General features: G+C 38.0%; 1 protein-coding gene across 2 annotated transcripts in view; it reads right to left on the bottom strand.

Moving 5' to 3' along the window:
• jmjd1cb (jumonji domain containing 1Cb) overlaps positions 1–20,712 on the bottom strand; it is a 211,602-nt gene that overhangs the window by 47,109 nt on the left and 143,781 nt on the right. For both annotated transcript variants that reach the window (XM_061908710.1, XM_061908711.1), the window contains one exon: positions 12,007–12,120. In XM_061908710.1, coding sequence (XP_061764694.1) covers positions 12,007–12,120 — 114 coding nt within the window. The remainder of the gene's footprint in view (positions 1–12,006; positions 12,121–20,712) is intronic.

The raw sequence follows: 20,712 nt of genomic DNA, 5'->3' as shown, positions 1-20,712 counted from the left end.
AGGTTCGCAAACAATACTGCATAACCACAGTTTACAGCCACTTTTGACAATTAAACACACAACACCTGTGTTTTCTTCAGGACAGAACATACAGCAGCTAATCCAAATAATAACATAAGAAATGTATACATTTAAGAGATGGTTTGACAAAAACAGACTATCTTTGAATGTCAGTACATCTAAAATAATGCAATTGGGTAACGGCAAAAGAGAAAAGTCAAACAAATACCAATAGACAAAGTGGACTCTAAAAAGGTAAAAAAAGCAAAAAAACAAATTTAAAGTTAATAATGGATGATAAAATGAAAGGATATTTAATTTTTACAATTTACAACAAACTGGCAAGACATACGTCAATAATGAATAAAGCAAAGTATGTTCTGGACCAAAAATAACTCCAGATTCTCTACTGCTCACCAGTGCTAATATGTTTGAGTTATTGTGTGAAAATATGGGGAACTAACTACAAAAGTACACTTATTCATTTACCATGTAACAAAAGAAGAACAGTTAGAATAATACATAAGAGTGATTCTGTACAAATATATTGGAAGCAGCCACCACAATTAACATACTTCAAAAAAAGTCAAAATTTCTCCGGAATTGTTGGTCCAATGCTAATGAAGATTATGACAAAATAAGGGTAAGAACTTGTTTTTTTGGTCATCTGTGTAGTTTTTTCAACGTTTATTGCACAGATGGTTGCGTGTTAGAGTGACTGCTCGTCACAAAACATTGCAGGAATGTAGCAGGAGAGTGCGTCAAATATGGCCGCAAAATTCTACTTTCACGAAAGAAAAGCATGTTTTATTGTAGGTTTATGAGCTGGAGTATGATTAAAACTTACATATAGACATATCATTTTGATTTATTTAGTCAGAAAAACTAATTTTAAAACCACAAAAATTGCATGCATCACGGCACAAGTGCACACGTCTTTGGTAGCAACAATGGAGCCTCTCGTTTAGTTGGCCATTCTTAGTTGGCACATCCTGAAGAGACAGTTAGAAAGGGGTTTCAAAATGGTTCATAAAACATAATCTATACAGATTTTTGACCAAAAACCCACTAGTACATGTTACGTAAAAAGGGAGTCATGGTGTGCATGTTGTAATGCTGCATAACTAAACAGTAATACTGCTGTTGTTGTTAGCATTACTGAGGACGTTAACATTACTAATTAGTAGTCAGACAAACAATTTGTGTATAAATTTACAATACCAAAGGAAGAATAGATTCTATACAGGAAAGTGAGCTGGGTTTTGTTTTTCAAACAAATGCAACTTCACGACTGTGTTGCCCAGCCGGACCGTAACACCAGACACTTGCAGTTGTTCCTGCTGGTCGATGTCCCCACAATTTATGATTGTTCAGTAATTTATACAATTTAGCCACAGGGCTAGTAGTTTTGTACATACACCTCTGTCCAGCCTGCTCAATGCAATATGTCTAAATCAATAAGTTGACAATAAGAATGAAAAGAATGACATGTACACATGTCATGTACAACTTTTTTTTTTTTTGAAATGGGTTTTAAGGTTTAAGTTTGTTTCTGTCAGTTGCTTACAGTATCTTTCGCTATTTGTTCCACAATTTTCAATGGGAAATGTTTTATTGAAGTATGAACAAAGGTCAACCATTGTCCCATAATAAGACATCAAACAGTTTTGATGCTCAAGCGGTTGACTCGCCTGACTTCTGATGCGGGCGTGCGTGTGAATGAAAGGTTATTTGTCTCTCTATGTGCCCTGTGATTGACTGACAACCAGTCCAGTGTCGCCAGCCTTTTGCCTAAAGTCAGCTGGGACAGCCTCCAACTTACTGACAAATATAAACATCACATTCTGGATTATAAAAGCTCTATTTCAACATTCCAAGGCATAATGGTAACCACAACAAAGCAAAATATAGTTGGCAGTGTCAAAATACAATATTCCATCAAAAATGTTCCAATACTTTTTTGTGTGCAATCTGTTACAATGTAGTGGCAAGCCAGAGGGATGTAAATAAGTGGAGGTGTGTTGCTGCTTTAAGTTTCCTCTCACTGTCCATTCAGCTGTTGCAGCAAATTAATGATCTACATTCATGCATTAATGGATCACTTGTGCTTGCTCAGCTAGAAACTTGAACAGTACATATTTTACGCAGGCACCAGAGCACACAACAAATGCTCTAGGAGCCTATCTCAGCTGCATTCGGGCGAAAGGCGGGATACACCGTGGACAAGTTGCCACCTCATCACAGGGCCAACATAGATAGACAACATTCATACTCACATTCACAACCTAGGGCCAATTTTAGTGTTGCCAATCAACCTATTCCCAGGTGGATGTTTTTGGAGGTGAGAAGAAGCAGGAGTACCAGGAGGGAACCCACGCAGTCACGGGGAGAGCATGCAAACGCCACATAGAAAGATCCAGAGACTGGGATTGAAATCAGAACCTTCGTATTGTGACGAAAATCATTACGTGTAATGCATTATATTGTGCCAAGCAAATACCACGCCATATGTGTTTGATGCACATACAGTATCAGAAACCAAAAATGGCCGTGCTAATGTTGGAACACATTTCCTCGGCATATCTGCATATAGAGAACGAAATAGGCACTGACACTACCCATATCCACATAGGTTTTTGTCAAAAATATTTTCCGTAACGCTGGCGGGAATGTCGCAAAGCCTATTTTAATGCGTCTTTTTTGTCAAAGTTCAGTGAAAATAGAAGCATATTTATGTTCAAACACACACTAAATTAGGGCTGGGCGATATATCGCTATATGCGATACATCGCGGTTTTGTCTCTGTGCGATATAGAAAATGACTATATCGTGATATTAGAGTATACGTTCTCACGCAGTTGTTTTTAGCTGCGGGCAATACACTACAGGCTCTTCCCACTCTTTGTTGTCTCTCCTCACAGACAGCAAGCGAACCTTCTTACATACGTCACATACTGTTACGTCATACGTCACATACGTTTTTTTTCTCTCTGGCACTCATCGAGGGTGGACGCTCCCCTTTCCTCTCCCTTATCTCTCCTGCTTGCTTCTTTGTCTTGTTTTGTCTTAACTTAATTTTTTGCCTCTTTTTGCACTGCTCTCCAAATCTAAAACATTGTAACTATTTAACTGGCCTCAACAAAATTGACAAGATCTTGGGTTTGAGGGAACCTGCTGTCGTGACGAAGCGGTTGTTGCTGGACACACGACGGACTCTTGGGAGAAGAAGGAGGGCCGCGAGCCTGGCGACCCTTTTCTGTCGAGGACGTGAAGATATCCACCTATTAGGAATTATGACAACAGGACATCTGCTGATTGGAGTAAGCGTTGCTCTGGTTTCTCGACAAATTGGAATTTGCTGGCAGTCATCAAAGTACCCCAAAACTGCCACAAATGATTGGAGGATGCGGGAAGAACTGTGGATTACATCGGACTGTCTACCCCACAGTTTTGAGGACCAGTCATAGACAATTTAGAGTGAAAAGCAAATTTTATTTTCACCCGCATAAAAACATTCCAACTTGGATTGTTTCCCTGGCTTTGAGACTCTCCCGAAGGACAGTGCGGCAAAGACACAACAAACTCCCGTCTTATTTCTCATGGACACACACCTGTTTTTGTTGACTTTTGGACTACCGACTGCACAATACATCAAGGGCGCGGAACAGAGACACACTACTGGCTTACACACACACACATCCACAAAAATATACGCCACACATACACATCCCATCACCCCCCAACCCAACGCTCTCGACGCAAATCCCATAGGGGTGATGAATGGATGGTCAGCGCCTGAGAGCTGCGGCCTACCATAATGACCCCGAACTCCCTTCCCTCTGTTGCTAGATATCTCGAGATGTATGTTGTAATATGTTTATGCTTTGCTATGGAGGTTTTTTCCCACTCTAGACTGGGCCCCCTGAGGAGCCCAGTCTAGATTGTATTTTTTTACTCGTCCTTCCCCAGCGTTGACCTTTTTCCCATCTTTTACGGGGCGCCTTATGGTGACCCATCAGCGTTCTTGTTCTGTAACCCTGTACACTGTTTGTTTGCCTAATCTTGAACAGGTTTGTGCTGACAATAAAGTTTATTTGTACTTGTGCAATGACAATAAAGACCTATCCTATCCTATCCTATCCTATACGCCCTCACGGATCAGAGAAGTAGTGGCATGGGTAACGTTAGCTGTTCTGTAACCCTGTACACTGTTTGTTTGCCCTAATCTTGAACAGGTTTGTGCTGAAAACAAAGTGTATTTGTACTTGTGCAATGACATTAAAGACCTATCCTATCCTATCATATACGCCCTCGCGGAGCAGAGAGGTAGCAGCATGGGAAACGTTAGCTGTGATGCTAGCGTAGCCGTGCGAGTGGTAGTACGGGAGAAAGAAGGTGCGAATTTGGTAACAAATGAAGGAAGAATTAATTCCCCAAAAAAACAGTAGGGGGTCCATCGTCTGGCGGTGGTTTGGCTTCAAGTTGGAATATGTCGTATAAACAAATTTAATTTGTCAAGTGTGGGGCACAAACGTTGCTACAAAAAATAAAATTACTGATAATATGTAGCATCATTTCAAAAGTCACCTGCTAGAGAATGAAGAGTGCTTACTCCGCATGTCAACATCTCCTTTTGGTGCCACAACACCACACCATCAAAATGCCAAAGCAAACATTTCCACAACAACACCGTATGAAAAAAACAGTCAACAAAACTACCACATTGCAAAGGACATACACTATTTAATTTTCTATTATGCAGCTCATTTTTATTTGACACTTATTGAGTGTGACATCATGCACAAAAGTGCACTTTATTTGTTTTAAACTATTGTAGTGGCGTTCTGTACAAAAAGTGCACTTTAATTTAGTGTTGTTTTGATATGTCATCTTAGTGAAATCATGCACAAAAGTGCACTAATAGCTTGTTTTAAAAAGTCTCTGACAATCTTGCACTTTCTGTTTTGAAATGACATGAATGTTTGTGCCACTGCTTAATAACTGTTTAATAAATACAGTTTTGGTCAATTGACGTTGTTGTGATTTCCTTCTCTGCATGAAAGTTTAAAATGAGCATATATTAATGCAGTATGGACAAAAATGTTTTAATGTAGACACATAGAATCATCATACTGGTGTGATTATACCTATCAAGTGTTAATTCAAGGCTAAGGCAAAATATCGAGATATATATATCTTGTATTGCGATATGGCCTAAAAAATATTGAGATATTAAAAAAAGGCCATATCGCCCAGCCCTACACTAAATCCTCTTATACTGTGTTTAAAGGCAGCAAAGCAGTGTTATTGAGCTTTGCAAATGATAGCCATGACCTCATCAAAGGAATACAGGTGTCTGTTTGAGCCGTATACGCGCATATGCTGAGCGGAGTTTTGGAACTCTACACCTTGGCCAGTGTTTGCGAAAGTCTGCGTTTTTAAGGACAGAAGTGTGAGTTTGGGTGTGGACAAGAAGCCTAAACGCAGAGATAAGATTGCGTTTATTTAGTATCCATGTTCGCGTGGACATGGCCTGAGACAAAAACTTTCCCTTGTGGTAAGTGCTAAAGCGTGTTTATATTTTGCCGTTCTTCTGAGGTTGTACCCCACATCTCTTTCTATGAATACAATTTGAATATCTGCAGGCAATTTATAACTTCTTGCTTTAAACATGATAAGCCCTATCAAACATTCTACTAAATCAGGAATTTTTTAAGTTTTGCCCTTAAAAATAAGCTATTTCTGTGCTTCCTGAACCCCACATTATGGATAATTCCAACTGCCCGTTTTTGTAAAATTGTTAAGGGATGTGTGTTGGTTTTACAGTTATTTCCCCAAACTTCTGCACAGTGAAGTGAAGTGAAGTGAATTATATTTATATAGCGCTTTTCTCTAGTGACTCAAAGCGCTTTACATAGTGACATAAGTAAAGATAAATGAGTAAATACTATAGTTGCTGGAGGGATTTTCCATCGAGCTCTTGTACTTTTGCCAGCACTCTGTTGCTTCTTGATCATTTCTAAAAAAATTATTTTATATGTGCTTTCCAATTACATTTTTCATCAATTATTACTATGAAGAATTTACTTTGATTAACTCGCCGGAGGTTAACTGACAATTTAACCATTAAAAAATGTAAATAGCTCACACATTGTTGTTTGGCCACACTGGCTTCTTGGTTTTATATCAATAATATTTTCCAGGTTAGTTCATCAAGTGGCTTATTATTCTTATTCCACGTTGTAGACGTTGAGGTGTGCAGTGGGTTATTTTTTTGCATGTCTGCGCTCCCACATGAGGAGTTACACCAAAAGGAAATAATTGCTTGTCTATTCATTCGTTGGACAGGCGAGATATTCAAACGTAATGTTTCTCCACTGTTGTTTTGCATTCAGCGTAAAACGAAAATATATTCATACTTCTGATTTAAACTTTGCATAAGGTTCTATGCTCTACTCGCCCACACTGTACAAGAGATCATGAGAGATGTAGTTTACTTCTCAGACCAGTCCATTCAAAGTTGCAGTAGAGTGGAAAAAAAAGTTGACTGTGTTTCATAGTATCCATTTAACCATATCCAATCGTATTTACAATGCACAAAGTAAGTGAAAAATACAGTTTAAACATAACAAAATGGCACAAATTCAGTCAGCCATTTTAAATATTCCGCTCCGAATACCTTCGGCTATTTCTGGAGATTGACGTCACAATGGGAACGCTTCTGCACTCTGGCCATATTATAAGATCAGTCATACTGGAAATATGCTAAAATTAGACAGAGATGAGCTGTCTATAATTCACAATCTCTAAGTAAGACAATAACACATGTTGGGGTTTTTTGCATTCTAAGTTAATTGGGGCTCTCTATTTTGCCTACAAAATCCGCCAAGAATACTCTTTAAACATATCATGACATGAATATTAACCAAATGAGATGTTGTTATTATAAGTGCTAACGTAAACCAACTATTTCTTAGCGGCAATGATACAGACAGCTAAGTAGCCCTCTGCTGGCTTTACTGTGAGCCGGCCGCAATGTCCTGCTGCTCCTTCATCAAATGCATAATTGCTCGTCAAAGTCATTTTAGATTATAAATCATGCCTCTCATCTGGATAATAAGAGGATTTAGCCCGGACACTAGAAGTTGTTCACCTGTAACATTGAGTTCATGGAGCCAAACACACACAACCGAAGACCATGTCTGCAGGAATACTTCCTTGTTGATACTTTGCGTGCATCATGATCAATTTTTCATCTAAACGGGATTACAATCAGTCGTCATCGAAGTAAGAGAAAACATTCTACTGTAAGATAACATTTTATTCATATCTTTGTAGTTTGTATTTCTTGTTTAGCACTTAGAAATACTGCTACATGATGATATAGTGTTTCACTAAAGCTGGATTTGTTTAGCAGAGCTACTAAATCTTGTAGCTCAACCTCCTTATATTTAGAATCAACAATATAAGGTTCTGAGTCATGATTTTGCCCAAAGTAATCGTCCCTTGCTCTCACAAAGTTTGCAAGATTTGCGTTGTTTTTGATGGGGAAGGAATCTTTGGTCCCTAACTCTACGTCACACGATGACGTGTCTGCTTCCTCATCATCTCTCAAAATGGCTCGGGAATCTCCGTGAGATTGATAATATTTGGATCATATCTATCCGAAAACTTTGGAAGTCTTTTGGTGTCACAAATTGGATATACATGTATATGATAATAGCTTCAATATAGAGGCAACTTCTTTTTCAACTCTACTGGCGTTGTAATAGCGCCAGAAAAAACTACATTGACAGAAGTACTCCCAAGTTTTCTTTTGATACGGTCAATACGATGCATCCAAAAAGTATTCACGGTGCATCACTTTTCTGCATTTTATTTTGTTAAAGCCTTGTTCCAAAATGGAATACATTCATTTTTGTCATCAAAATTCTACACATAACAGCCAATAGCATGTTTAACATATTAAGAATATGTATTTTACATATGTCAGTTATTCGCTGCTGTATGGCATTAGTGGTGATCTACTGTATATCATGTTTACCTTTTAACACTCCAACATTAGAATGCAATGATTTGCATAAAGTCAGCGCAATTGATTATGCTTCCATCTGACGGCGTGGCGCAGTGGGAGAGTGGCCGTACGCAACCCGAGGGTCACTGGTTCAAATCCCACCTAGAACCAACCTTGTCACGTCCGTTGTGTCCTGAGCAAGACACTTCACCCTTGCTCCTGATGGGTGCTGGTTGGCGCCTTGCATGGCAGCTCCCTCCATCAGTGTGTGAATGTGTGTGTGAATGGGTAAATGTGGAAGTAGTGTCAAAGCGCTTTGAGTACCTTGAAGGTAGAAAAGCGCTATACAAGTACAACCCATTTATCATTTAACAAGCTTACTCACATGCATATTCCTTTAATCAGTGCTTTGCATTGGTTGAAAGTAGGTGTGTGGAAGGAATATGAGGAAGGCATGTGCCGTGCATTTCTAGAAAGAGATTAATGGATAAAAGGTGTGTGCACGTGTGGGGACGCTTGGACTGTACCTTATTGGTTTTATTTGAGGAGACCCGTTATATAGTTGTATTGAAATGTGTTTAGATGTTAGACACGAGAAAGACTTTTATTGCTAACATAGTTGCTGGTAGTGTAGTAACTGATTGAAAACAGCTGTTTGAAACAGAGGGTGGAAAAAAAGATACTTTAGGGTCTGCTTCTCCACTCTGTGTGTGTGTGTGTGTGTGTGTGTGTGTGTGTGTGTGTGTGTGTGTGTGTGTGTGTGTGTGTGTGTGTGTGTAGTTGGTTATAATGTTGAGTTAGCAGTAAGAGTTTGTATTTTCTACCTCCTGTCCATTTGCTCGCACCATGTACACGCTCACAAGCACTCACATTCGTCTATTGCTAAATCACCCATCCCCACACAGTGCTGCCTATTCTACTAGAGACCTTTGAACCCACCAGAGCTGTGAAAACAGTCCTACTCACACTCACTCGCTCTCTCAGACACACGCATGCACGCACGCACGCGCACACACACACACACACACACACACACAGCAATGAAACTGTGGCTACTCCCTTCTCTGTTTTTCCAGTTGGTCAGGAAGACTGGAAGGAGGAAGGCGAGGGAGGGGGCTACAATCTGTTTGGCATAAACTGTACAATGAAGTCACTGTTAAGTGGGCCAACCTAGCCTGCTGCTTAAGAGTGTGTGTGTGTGTGTGTGTGTGTGTGTGTGTGTGTGTGTGTGTGTGTGTGTGTGTGTGTGTGTGTGTGTGTGTGTGTGTGTGTGTGTGTGTGTGTGTGTGTGTGTGTGTGTGTGTGTGTGTGTGTGTGTGTGAGTGTGTGTGTGTGTGTGTGTGTGTGTGTGTGTGTGTGATATGACAGGAAGAGAGTGAGCCTCCCACCTTACACAATTTCATGTTCCTGCGGTCACTGCTGATGTGGGGAATTTGGGGGGATGTTCATAATTTTTGGATTGGGATACTCAAAAACAATGTTAAAACGTCATAGATAAAGAATCCAAATTAAGGTTACGGAAAATATGGGAGGGACTTAAAATGTATAACCATGATATGTATTACAGACTTTTGCAATAACGCTGTACTGTATATCACAACACAGTATATTATTTGGCTTATAAATGAAAATAGAACTATTTTAAAACCGATTACAAATGTGGGTGTCAATCCAATACTGACAAGTTTCAGGGGTGAGAATTGGCCATACTAATACCGATACTTAAAATGTTCAATATCATAGAATAACAATTTTTTCGAATTACAATCAGACAAAAACGCAGGATGGCGGTGTAAAAATATCAATAAAATATTTAAATGATTTCCTTATTTCCTTCTATAACATGCATTATGGGGCAAAATAAAGAAAATAGAGCAGATTAACTGAACAAAAACTAATATTTCTTACTCCTTATATTTTTACCCTTAAAGCCCTTCTGTGTCCAAGGGCTTGTTCCCCAAGTTATAAAATGAAATAAAATAAATAAAAAAACAGCTTAAAACACGATTTTGTGAAAAGAAAAGTATTGACCATATACTTATACTAGTTTTGCACCGTGAATTGATTAACGTGGAACCCGACTTAAACATGCTGAAAAACTTATTCGGGTGTTACCATTTAGTGGTCAATTGTACGGAATATGTACTGAACTGTGCAATCTACTAATAAAAGTTCTGATCAATCAATCAATCAATCAATCAATCAATCAATCAAACCGTTACTGTAGCTTTATACTGATCTGTCCATACCAGTTTACCTTCTAGACCTCCAGCTTAGCGGTTAGCATTGCTTCTTGTATCCCCCTATGGTCTGTGTAGCATGTTTAGCTATTCCTTGTCCTCCACTGATAACTTTATTTGCCACCATGGAGGCAAAGATCACCAATTTAGAAGCAGGTTCAAACTGTAGAAGGACATTAGATGAGCTTTCTAGCTAAGGCGTTATATTGCGTTGAGGGCCCATTCGTTGCAGCTTGTCGTTGTCAAATTTGTGGGACAAGACAGAATGTGTTATTAACATGAATGATCACGATATTGCAAAACATTAAAATCTCTATCGTTGGCCAAATTTCCAAATGCCGTTTATTTTGTATATTGTCTACATAACGCAACATTAATAGGCAGTTTTAGACAAAATAGCAATCATTACCAACTGGTAAACAAAAGTTGGACTAGTAGTAACATTACAATCATATTTTAAACTTGTTGTGTGGCGTTGAAAATAATATTGTGCTTTTTAGTCGAACAGTGTGTTCGTGTCCTATAATAAAATGGGACAGGGCATTAGGGGGATACACTGCAGATATTACAATGCACCAGTCAATGCCAAAGGCAAAAACACAGCAACATTCCTAAAGCACTTTTATAAACAGCTTGCTCGTAGCGCAGCAGTGGCACACCTAAACAGCATATATTATATGTACAAGATGCCCAACTTTGACATAAATGTGTAAAGGCTAATCCATCAATATACAATAAGGCAGATCTTACTGTGAAAATGTACTGGGACATGTGTCCATTACACCAGTTGAAAATGAAATGCTTTTTTTTTAACATATAAAAAAAATCAGGACTAGCAAACACCAACACTGGATGAAGGGGGTCCTAATACCAATGTATGTTACAGCTCATCTAATAATTGTGTTATTGTTAATATTCTATTGTTAGTTACGTTTGTGTAAATTTCATTTGGAAAGTTGTTATAATCTGTAACAATAATAATAATAAACAGTTTTGTGTTTGGTAGTATTGTAACAAATGTAATGTAACAAATATTGTATTTTTACATTACAAACTTTTTAGCTCAAATAAAAATACGTATGTGATTGACTTATGATTTCGTAGCAAGTGTTTGAAAAATGACAACAGATTTTTAGAGTAAAAAAATTATTGCGACTCAGTTGTCAGAATTTTACCGTAAAAAAACTGTGGTACCTCTTTTCCATTCCACAGTAATATGCTGTTAAAAAAATAATAATAATAATAAAATAAACACCATAAATTCTACGATAAAATTCTGCCGACTAAGAGCTGCTAGTCCATGGATTTTTTTTCACAAAGTACGGAAAAAAAAAACAGTGATCATATGCATAGGCAATTGTGTACAAGGTGAATCCTTATACATGTAGGTTCATATATTATTCATTGGAACAATTGGCCCCTCTGAAGGCAGCCTTAATTAACTGTGATGTGGCCCTCATTGAAAAACAACCTTGACACCCTGTAAAGTTGAGGTCAAGGCTCAGCATGGGACGTTAAAGTTCTCAAACTCTAACCATCACTGACTTATTTTGTTCATTGTGGGACAGTCGTACTGAAACACAAAGTGTCTCTCTTAAATCTATTCATATATTTATTGGTATCCTTAAGTATTACATTTCAAAATGAGTCCCAGTTTAGTATGTAGGTTTTTTTAAATTTATTTTGAATTTCCATTGTAGAACTCTGTGAAGTGTATAACAATATTGTATCTGGCGCATTCTTAATAATTACCTGGTATGGTTGGTAGGCTGACTGATCAGACAGAAAGTCCAGCTGTCGGTCTAATAGGAATTCCACCGCTGTTACTGATGACAACAGGCTTTTCCCCACCACTGGTTTAAAGGCCTGCACACAAACACATAGCATTTAGTCAGCAATGACACAACAAAACCAGTAGCAGCAGTATTATGAGTACACAATGTTACTGTAGTCAGTGACAAAATCACTGGGAAATACATGTATGTTTTGTGGAAATTGATGACAGAGCATCAAACATTATCGGACTATCATAAAAACAAAAATAAAAGACAAACTCACATATGGAGAAAAGCACAGCAAGAAGAAGGGCAAAGGAGAATGAACCAAAACGTTTCTTTTGTGATAAATAATTAAAGGTGTAAGTCTGACAGTTCAAAGGCAGTACACTCCACTTTGATGCTGCATATTTAATACACACACATACTCTCACAAAGTCCTTCCATCAGAAAGAAAAGAACAGAATAATCTCCAGTTTCTCTCCACATCTATGCATGTTATTCTAAATTTGTTCTACATTGGGTATTTTTCATCACTGTATCTCTTTGGCACTACATAAGTAGAACATCATGTCATGTATTTGAGTGCAAGTAGGAAGGGTGGGTGATGCTATGATTTATGGTTACACAACAAGGTCAGTCGGATGGAGATGAGAGGTGGGAAACATGAACGCAGTAACCACGCCTTCAAACACCCACATGTGTATCAGGCTGTGTCACACTGTGCGAGGAGGAATAACATGAAGGTTGTATTTGTGTCTGTGACTCTACTTCTGTCTGTCAAGTGATGTACAGTATTTCAAGCTAATAACTACTTATTTTATTTGGTAGCACATATAGTATTGATAAAAATGTCAAGAAGCAATGATGCATGCAGTAATGCAATTGTGCTCAGTTCACTTAATATCTCATGACTGGTGATATTATATTTTCCAATGGTTTATTATTTCACCAAAGAAACGCTAGTGTATCACATTTTGGACAAAGAAGCAGATTGTGCCAATAACCACCCAAAGACTATAGCTTTGAGTTATAGTTGGCAATAAAAGAAACAAACACAATGCTGTTCTTTAACTTTGCTTTGTTCACAGCTAAGCTTAACAGAGCAGTATTATATTGTGTTCTATCTTTTGTTTATAGGTAGTGACATTGAGCCTTTCCTCACATATGGGGCAGTAATTGTTGTTTTTCTAAATAGCTGGCTTGTTTGAAAACCCAAGACCTGCCGAACTGTGGCTCCATGACATGAGGCTGACGTGTCACAGTCTGGATATCTAGGTTTGACTCTCATACGGAACACTGTGTGGTTTGCATGTTTTCCCTGGGCATCGTGACACTGAGAATGATTGTTTGTCCAGGGTGTACCCTGCTTGTTGCCGAGCAAAAAGTCAGCTAGGATAAGAGACCCGCAAACCCTGAAGACTAGTGGTATACAACATAAATGGATGGATAGATGGCTCTTCAAGACCAGATATCAACTTGACCAGAGAAAAGTAAAAGTAAGCTTTCTGTAGATAGCGTGAAGCCACAACTCTGCTAAGTAACACTTTTGCGGTAATTTTTTTTGAAGTAAACAATTTTTTCCAAGATGGCGCTGCTGTAGTGGCTGCTGTAGGCAGGAGCTCTGTGCTCTTGTATCATCCTTTTGTGTTTCCCTCTTGTTTTCATGTGTTATTATATTTTTTTGCCTTTTGGTCTGGGACCCTTTGGGACTGTGTGACAAGGGGTGTCACTTTCGTGACCTCTGTGGTGCTTTTTTTGTGGACTTCTGGATCTGCCTCCCGGGAGCCTTTTGGCCATGGAGACCAGCTGCTGGGTCTTTGCCACACCGGAGTCGCTTTGGAGGGACTGGAGGAGATGCGGATGAGGGGACAGGGCTGCGGAGCTAGCACTGAGCGCTGGGACGGAGAGGCTTCGCGGTGTCTTGGTTGGGTGAGCAGGTGTCGGACACCTCAGTCTCCTTGGACGTATCATCGCTCATCCATGCGGACTGGACATTGGCCGAGAGTGGAGTCGGCTGTCTTGGTTGCTTTGTTAGGTCTGCTCCTGTCTCTGGCCATCCTCCTTCCACCCCAGCGGACGATGGCGTGGAACACCGCAGAGGCCACCACGGTGGATATGTTTCTTTTACTTTTTATTCATAGCTGTATGTAGAAGTGTCTGGTTGTATGTTGTTTTGTTTTTTTTCCCTTGGCCTCAGTCTGCACCCCCTCTCCAGGGCCCAGGCTAAGACCGATTTTTTTATTTTATTTTAATCTTCTATTTTTTTCTCCCCCCCTTGTTTACCTGTATCTCATCTTTTTTTGTAAGGGGCGCTGGAAGCCGGCAGACCCGTCAGCGATCCTGTTCTGTCTCCCTTTAATGTTTGTCTGATCTTGAATGGGATTGTGCTGAAAATTGTAATTTTCCTGAAGGAACTCTCCTGACAGAATAAATAAAGTACTATCTAATATAATCTAATCTAATGCTTCCTGCATCAATCAGCAAGTGCGTACTCACGTTTGTAAGCATCCTCTTAAGACACAAGTATATCTCACACCGAACCATTCTACCACTGTTGCGTTAATTGTTTCTAAATATGGGACTGTCTGAAACTTGACATATCTTGCTCTCTCCTGGAAGTCTTTGTTTGACCTGAGCTGTTTTTATAAATGTGTATGTGTTTGTTCTTCATGTCAAAAGTGTGAACATTTAAACAGATTAGAAAGAAAAAGTAATTTTTTTGATTTGAAAACAAAAAATAAAAGATTAAGAGTAATTCAAGTGAAATGAAGCCATAAGATAAAAACAATGAAACAAATGCAACACTGCACAGTGCACACCAAAGGTTGACAAAAAGTAGAAGTGTCTCCAGGTTTTTATTGTTATAAAAGATCCAAACACGCCAAATATATTCCATGTGTGCTTATTGTGCCGTCTTTATATCAGATAATTTACTTATGTCTGTTAGTTTCACACATATCATATGAATTTATATAGCAACCTTTAAAAGAACTCAATAACACAGTATATCCCTCACATTTCAGAAGCAACTTTTTTGTGTCTTTTTAGGTACAAATAAACATTGACACAAGAGTAGTCATCGTAAAACTTGTATAGTTTTATAGGTTTACTATCACTTGAAAATAATTCTACACCATTATGCTGGCCAATTGCCATGATTGTTAAAACAGTTGGCGATACAAGTCAGGACCATCACAGTGAATTTGTGTAGTGTCTTGAACATAGACTCACCAGGGCTGCACATGTGACAGAAATCTTTTTTCACACCTCTATCAACCAATCACAACTCCTCAACCTTCTGAGGTTGCCCCACATACAGATCGGGGAAATATGGCCTAAAAATAAAACTCAGATTTGAGTAGACAATTTCACCAGCACAATATGTTGCTGCTGAGTTGGTTCGTTGTTATGGTCTTGTGGGCCTTGTAAATAGTTGCATTTCCCTCACACAGATGCTTGAATAAGTTTGTTGTCTTTTTAAACAAGATTTGCAACATGCAGCCACTTGGTTCACGTCTGTTGTTGCAAATCCAAACCACTGCCAAAATACAACATTATGCTCCCTGTTGCGTTAACTGTAGCAATGTTAGGTGTGTTGACATGCTTTGCCACTCCATTACTAACACCATCAAATTAATTTTTTTTTTTAGGAAAACTGCCTTAAAGGCCACTTTCTTAACGGAAGGGACAATGTTCTGCTTCAGAATGTCACAATACATGTTGGAATTCATGCTTCCCTCAATGGCCTGCAACTTCCTACTGTTGGCAGCACTGATGCATCTCCATACCATTATGCAAATAACACCATACAAAAAGTAATGCAAATATAAACTCTACTTCAAACGTTGACAGCAGAACACAATACACACCTTCAGATAATGTCCTGCACAACCCAATGCACCAATTGAGATAATTTCCTGAAGCGTGTTCATCAACTAGCAACTTGATATCCACGCTGCTCATTAATACGCCCAGGAAGAAAAAGCAGTCTCATTACACAGCAAAAGATGCCACACCTCGCAGTGAAATTTCAACCTCACCTGTCAGTGAAACAGTAAGTAAATAGTAGTTAAGTTATTTTTAATGATTACTTGCCTCTTACTTTGGATATCTGTATTAATAAACTAACAGGCAAATTTAAAGGCCGACTGAAACCCACTACTACCGACCACACAGTCTGACAGTTTATATATCAGTGATGAAATATTAACATTGCAACACATGCGAATACGGCCTTTTTAGTTTACTAAATTGCAATTTTATATTTCCCGGGAGTTTCTTGTTGAAAACGTCGCGGAATGATGACGTATACGCGTGATGTCACGGACCGTGAGGAAATAGTAGCGCTGCGCACACACACAGCTAAAAGTTGTCTGCTTTAACCGCATAATTATACAGTATTTTGGACATCTGTGTTGCTGAATATTTTGCAATTTATTCATTTAATAATGGAGACTATAAAGAACAATGCTGTTGGTGGAAAGCGGTGGATTCCAGCTGTCTTTAGCACCGAGACCCAGCCGGCGTTTCTTTGTTGTAAAAGCAGAGCGGTCAAGCAAACATATTTTCTCTACGTCAACCAGCATGTTTTTGAATGGGGAAATTGTGATATATATCATACCGAAGACATCCGTGGATTATTCGTCGTTCTGCAGCAGCTGTGAGCTTGGCTCCTCGGCTTCTCTCTGAGACACAGTGTGTTCAACGCAGCCATCCGACCTCGAGGTATGTCTTTAAAATCTTTACTTTACAATCTTTAAAATCTCACTAAAACACTATTAAAACAATAAGCAGATAAGGAATCTTCCAGAATTATAGTACACGTGTATAATTACATCTAAAACGCTCACACTGCCGTCGCTTTTTTTTTTTTTTCTAGTCCGTCGCTATCAATATCCTCAAACACGAATCTTTCATCCTCGTTCAAATTAATGGGGAAATTGTCGCTTTCTCGGTCAGAATCGCTCGCGCTGCTGGCGTCCATGACTGTAATCAATGGGTGGATGTGAGAAGTCCGACAATCGGTGACGTCACGCGCACTACTTCCGGGAAAGGTAGAGCTTATTTAAGAGCGACCAAAATTTGCGAACATTATCGTCGATTTTCTCTACTAAATCTTTTCAGCAAAAATATGGCAATATTGCGAAATAATCAAGTATGACACATAGAATGGACCTGCTTTCCCCGTTTAAATAAGAAAATGTCATTTCAGTAGGCCTTTAAGCAATTCAGAATGAAAGCAATATTGAGGCTTATTGTACTCTGTTTGGTAATGATGAACGATGTTGCCGTAGCATTTCCGCTGTGTATTTAGTGCTGTATCTACGTACATCAGCTCAGCATCGGAGAGTCCGGTACAAAAGTTGTCGGCCAACTGCACTGCAAACGTAACCTGGCAGCCCAGTAGCTATGGGTGATGTTACCATCTCTCTCCCTAAGGTTTCATGTGTTTTGAGCCAGGCCTTACTCCACAGAGCTGTGGCCTCGTGGGACATGTTGTTTTTGTGGAAGGTGGGCACTGGGGAAAATGTACCCTTCATGGACACGTGTGTGTTTTACCAAGACTAAAAAGAAGGACTACATAGCAAAATATGTATTATTATTAATCCAAATTCCCAGCTAAAACTTGCGCTTCTGCATCAAGGCAACTGTTTGCTACAACACAATCTCTATATAAGGACTTACCTTAAGTTGTACCAACTTGATCAGAGGGTGAAAAGCTCACTCCCCCGGGTGCAAACATTATCTACTTTGATTCCGGATCAACAATACAATAAAAACGAATGTAACACATTCAGTACCTTTCAATGCACTAAATTGGTCTGATTTCTTAAGTAATTTGGCTCAAAATAACCAACACACCACTATTTACTAAATTATTCACAAGCAAAGAAGAACACCCAGTAAGTGTAGGGCGGGGAAACTTTTACGACAACAAACATACACTACATACAAGGTAAAGATACAAAAGCTGAAATAAGTCAATATTTTTAAATATATTATATAAAAACCTACCCATTGAATAGGTTCCAGGATGTTGTCAAAGAAAACATTAAATATGTGACAAGTCACCAGCACACCCCAGTCAGAGGAGAAGCTGGTGGAGGAAAAACCTCCAAACAGCTGTATTTCAACACTAGAACTTGTTTGTATGCACAATGGAATTTAATCTAGAGTAAAAAAAATATATATACGTGTATGTTCCATTAGTCAGTAAGACCACAATAATTACAGTAGATCAGATGACTTCAAGACAGCATCGATCTCATTAATTCAAATAATCCAGACCATTGTTGTTCATAGTGATGTATGAATTAAACATCCAAACACATTTAAGACATTTACATGTAAATCAGTCATTAAAAATAATTCACAGCATAGTTATTAACAGTAAATAGTCCAAGCAATTGACTAAAACAGTGATATTTCTGTATGTCTCTGATGATCACAGTATCCACAAGTGTCATTTAAATATGATAAAACATTACCAGCGCCACAAAATACCAGTTGTAGTAATCTGTGAGATCCGTAGTTTAAAAGATACTAACTCTTACATACAGCATTTTTTTCTGACATTTACATTTCCACATAGCTCTAAATACACTGAAATGGCCACACTTGCCCCTAGTGAACTAGAGGCATACAGCCAACAGTAACATTAGAGATGGAGCATGGAAACAAGGGCTTCTTAGCATGTAGGTGTGAAAATAAACTAAACCAAAGTGTTTTAGAAATCCGACTAATTTAGTGCATGGAATCGAATTGATTGATTAGTTCCAGTTCCGAAACCACGCTCCATTCCTCTGTAATCGCCATGCGTTCACTAGTTGCAAAGACAGATAATATGCCAAATAGTTAGTTACTCACCAAGTTGACAAACCAGAAAACACCAGCAATCGTGTTTCAGATGGGAACGGCACGGTGCACACTAAGCCCTGAGGCAGGATCACAACATTCTCAGAAAGGCATATAGCATACAGCAGGGGTCATCAACCTTTTTGAAACCAAGAGCTACTTCTTGGGTACTGATTAATGCGAAGGGCTACCAGTTTGATACACACTTCAATAAATTGCCAGAAATAGCCAATTTGCTCAATTTACCTTTAACTGTATGATATTATTAATATTTAATGATATTTATCTTTGTGGAAACACTGATCATCTTAATGATTTCTCAAAATAAATATATATAGAAAAAGATTAATATACAAAAAAAGGGTATTTCTGTCTGTCATTCCGTCGTACATTTTTATTCCTTCTACGGAAGATTTTTTGTAGGGAATAAATGATGAAAAAAACACTTAATTAAACAGTTTAAAAGAGGAGAAAACACGAAAAAAATGAAAATTTAAAATTTTGAGACATAGTTTATCTTTAATTTTGACTCTTTAAAATTCTAAATTCAACCGAAAAAAAGAAGAGAAAAACTAGCTAATTCGAAACTTTTTGAAAAAATTTAAAAAAGAATTTATGGAACATCATTAGTAATTTTTCCCGATTAAGATTAATTTTAGAAATTTGATGACATGTTTTAAATAGGTTAAAATCCAATTTGCACTTTGTTACAATATATAACAAATTGGACCAAGCTATATTTCTAACAAAGACTAATCATTATTTCTTCTACATTTTCTGCAACAAAAATTTTAAAAGAAATTCAAAAGACTTTGAAATAAGATTTAAATTTGATTCCACAGATTTTGTAGATTCTAGAATATTTTTATTTTTATTTTAACCATAATAAGTTTGAAGAAATATTTCGTAAATATTCTTCGTCGAAAAAACAGAAACTAAAATTAAGAATTTAATTAAAATTGATTTATTATTCTTTAAAATTAAAAATTAAAAAACTTGAACATTGATTTAAATTGTCAGGAAAGAAGAGGAAGGAATTTAAAAGGTAAAAAAGTATATGTGTTTAAAAATCCTAAAATAATTTTTAAGGTTGTATTTTTTCTCTAAAATTGTCTTTCTGAAAGTTATAAGAAGCAAAAGTAAAAAAAAAAAAATGATTTCATTTAAATAAGTGAAGACCAATTCTTTAAAATATTTTCTTGGATTTTCAAATTCTATTTGAGTTGTGTCTCTCCTAGAATTAAAAATGTTGACCAAAGCGAGACAAGCTTGCTAGTAAATGAATACAATTTAAAAAATAGAGGCAGCTCACTGGTGAGTGCTGCTATTTGAGCTATTTTTAGAACAGGCCAGCGGGCTACTCATCTGGTCCTTACGGGCTAGCTGGTGCCTGTGGGCACCGCGTTGGTGACCCCTGGCATACGGACTATGCAGAACCAATAAACTGCTTTCAAAATGTCCATATTTTCCCTAAAAGCATACTTTTCATAACAAATATTTATTTAATCTTGATGTTTACTAATCCAACATTTCTGAACCAAAGCCATTTCAACATCAAAACATTCAACATATTGAATGTTTTCAATTTCTGTTCCACATCCCACCCATAAAAATCACCCTTTAACGCTATTCTTACATTTTATTTGCTAGTATTTTAGCCAATTTCATGTAAATCACGCAATCGCAACAATTCCTCTATGTATCATTTAGCACATTTACGTCTAACATTTATCCACACACAAAAGCCAATTGATCTAAAGCTGATGATCAGGCCATGATACTGGTAGGTCAAAATTGCATGTGTTTATTTCTTGTTGTTTATCAT

This window comes from Nerophis ophidion, linkage group LG08 (assembly GCF_033978795.1).
Source record: "Nerophis ophidion isolate RoL-2023_Sa linkage group LG08, RoL_Noph_v1.0, whole genome shotgun sequence".
In the NCBI taxonomy this organism is placed as follows: domain Eukaryota; kingdom Metazoa; phylum Chordata; class Actinopteri; order Syngnathiformes; family Syngnathidae; genus Nerophis; species Nerophis ophidion.
The sequence above is the reverse complement of the archived record's forward strand: the minus strand, read 5'-3'. Positions and strand labels throughout refer to the sequence as shown.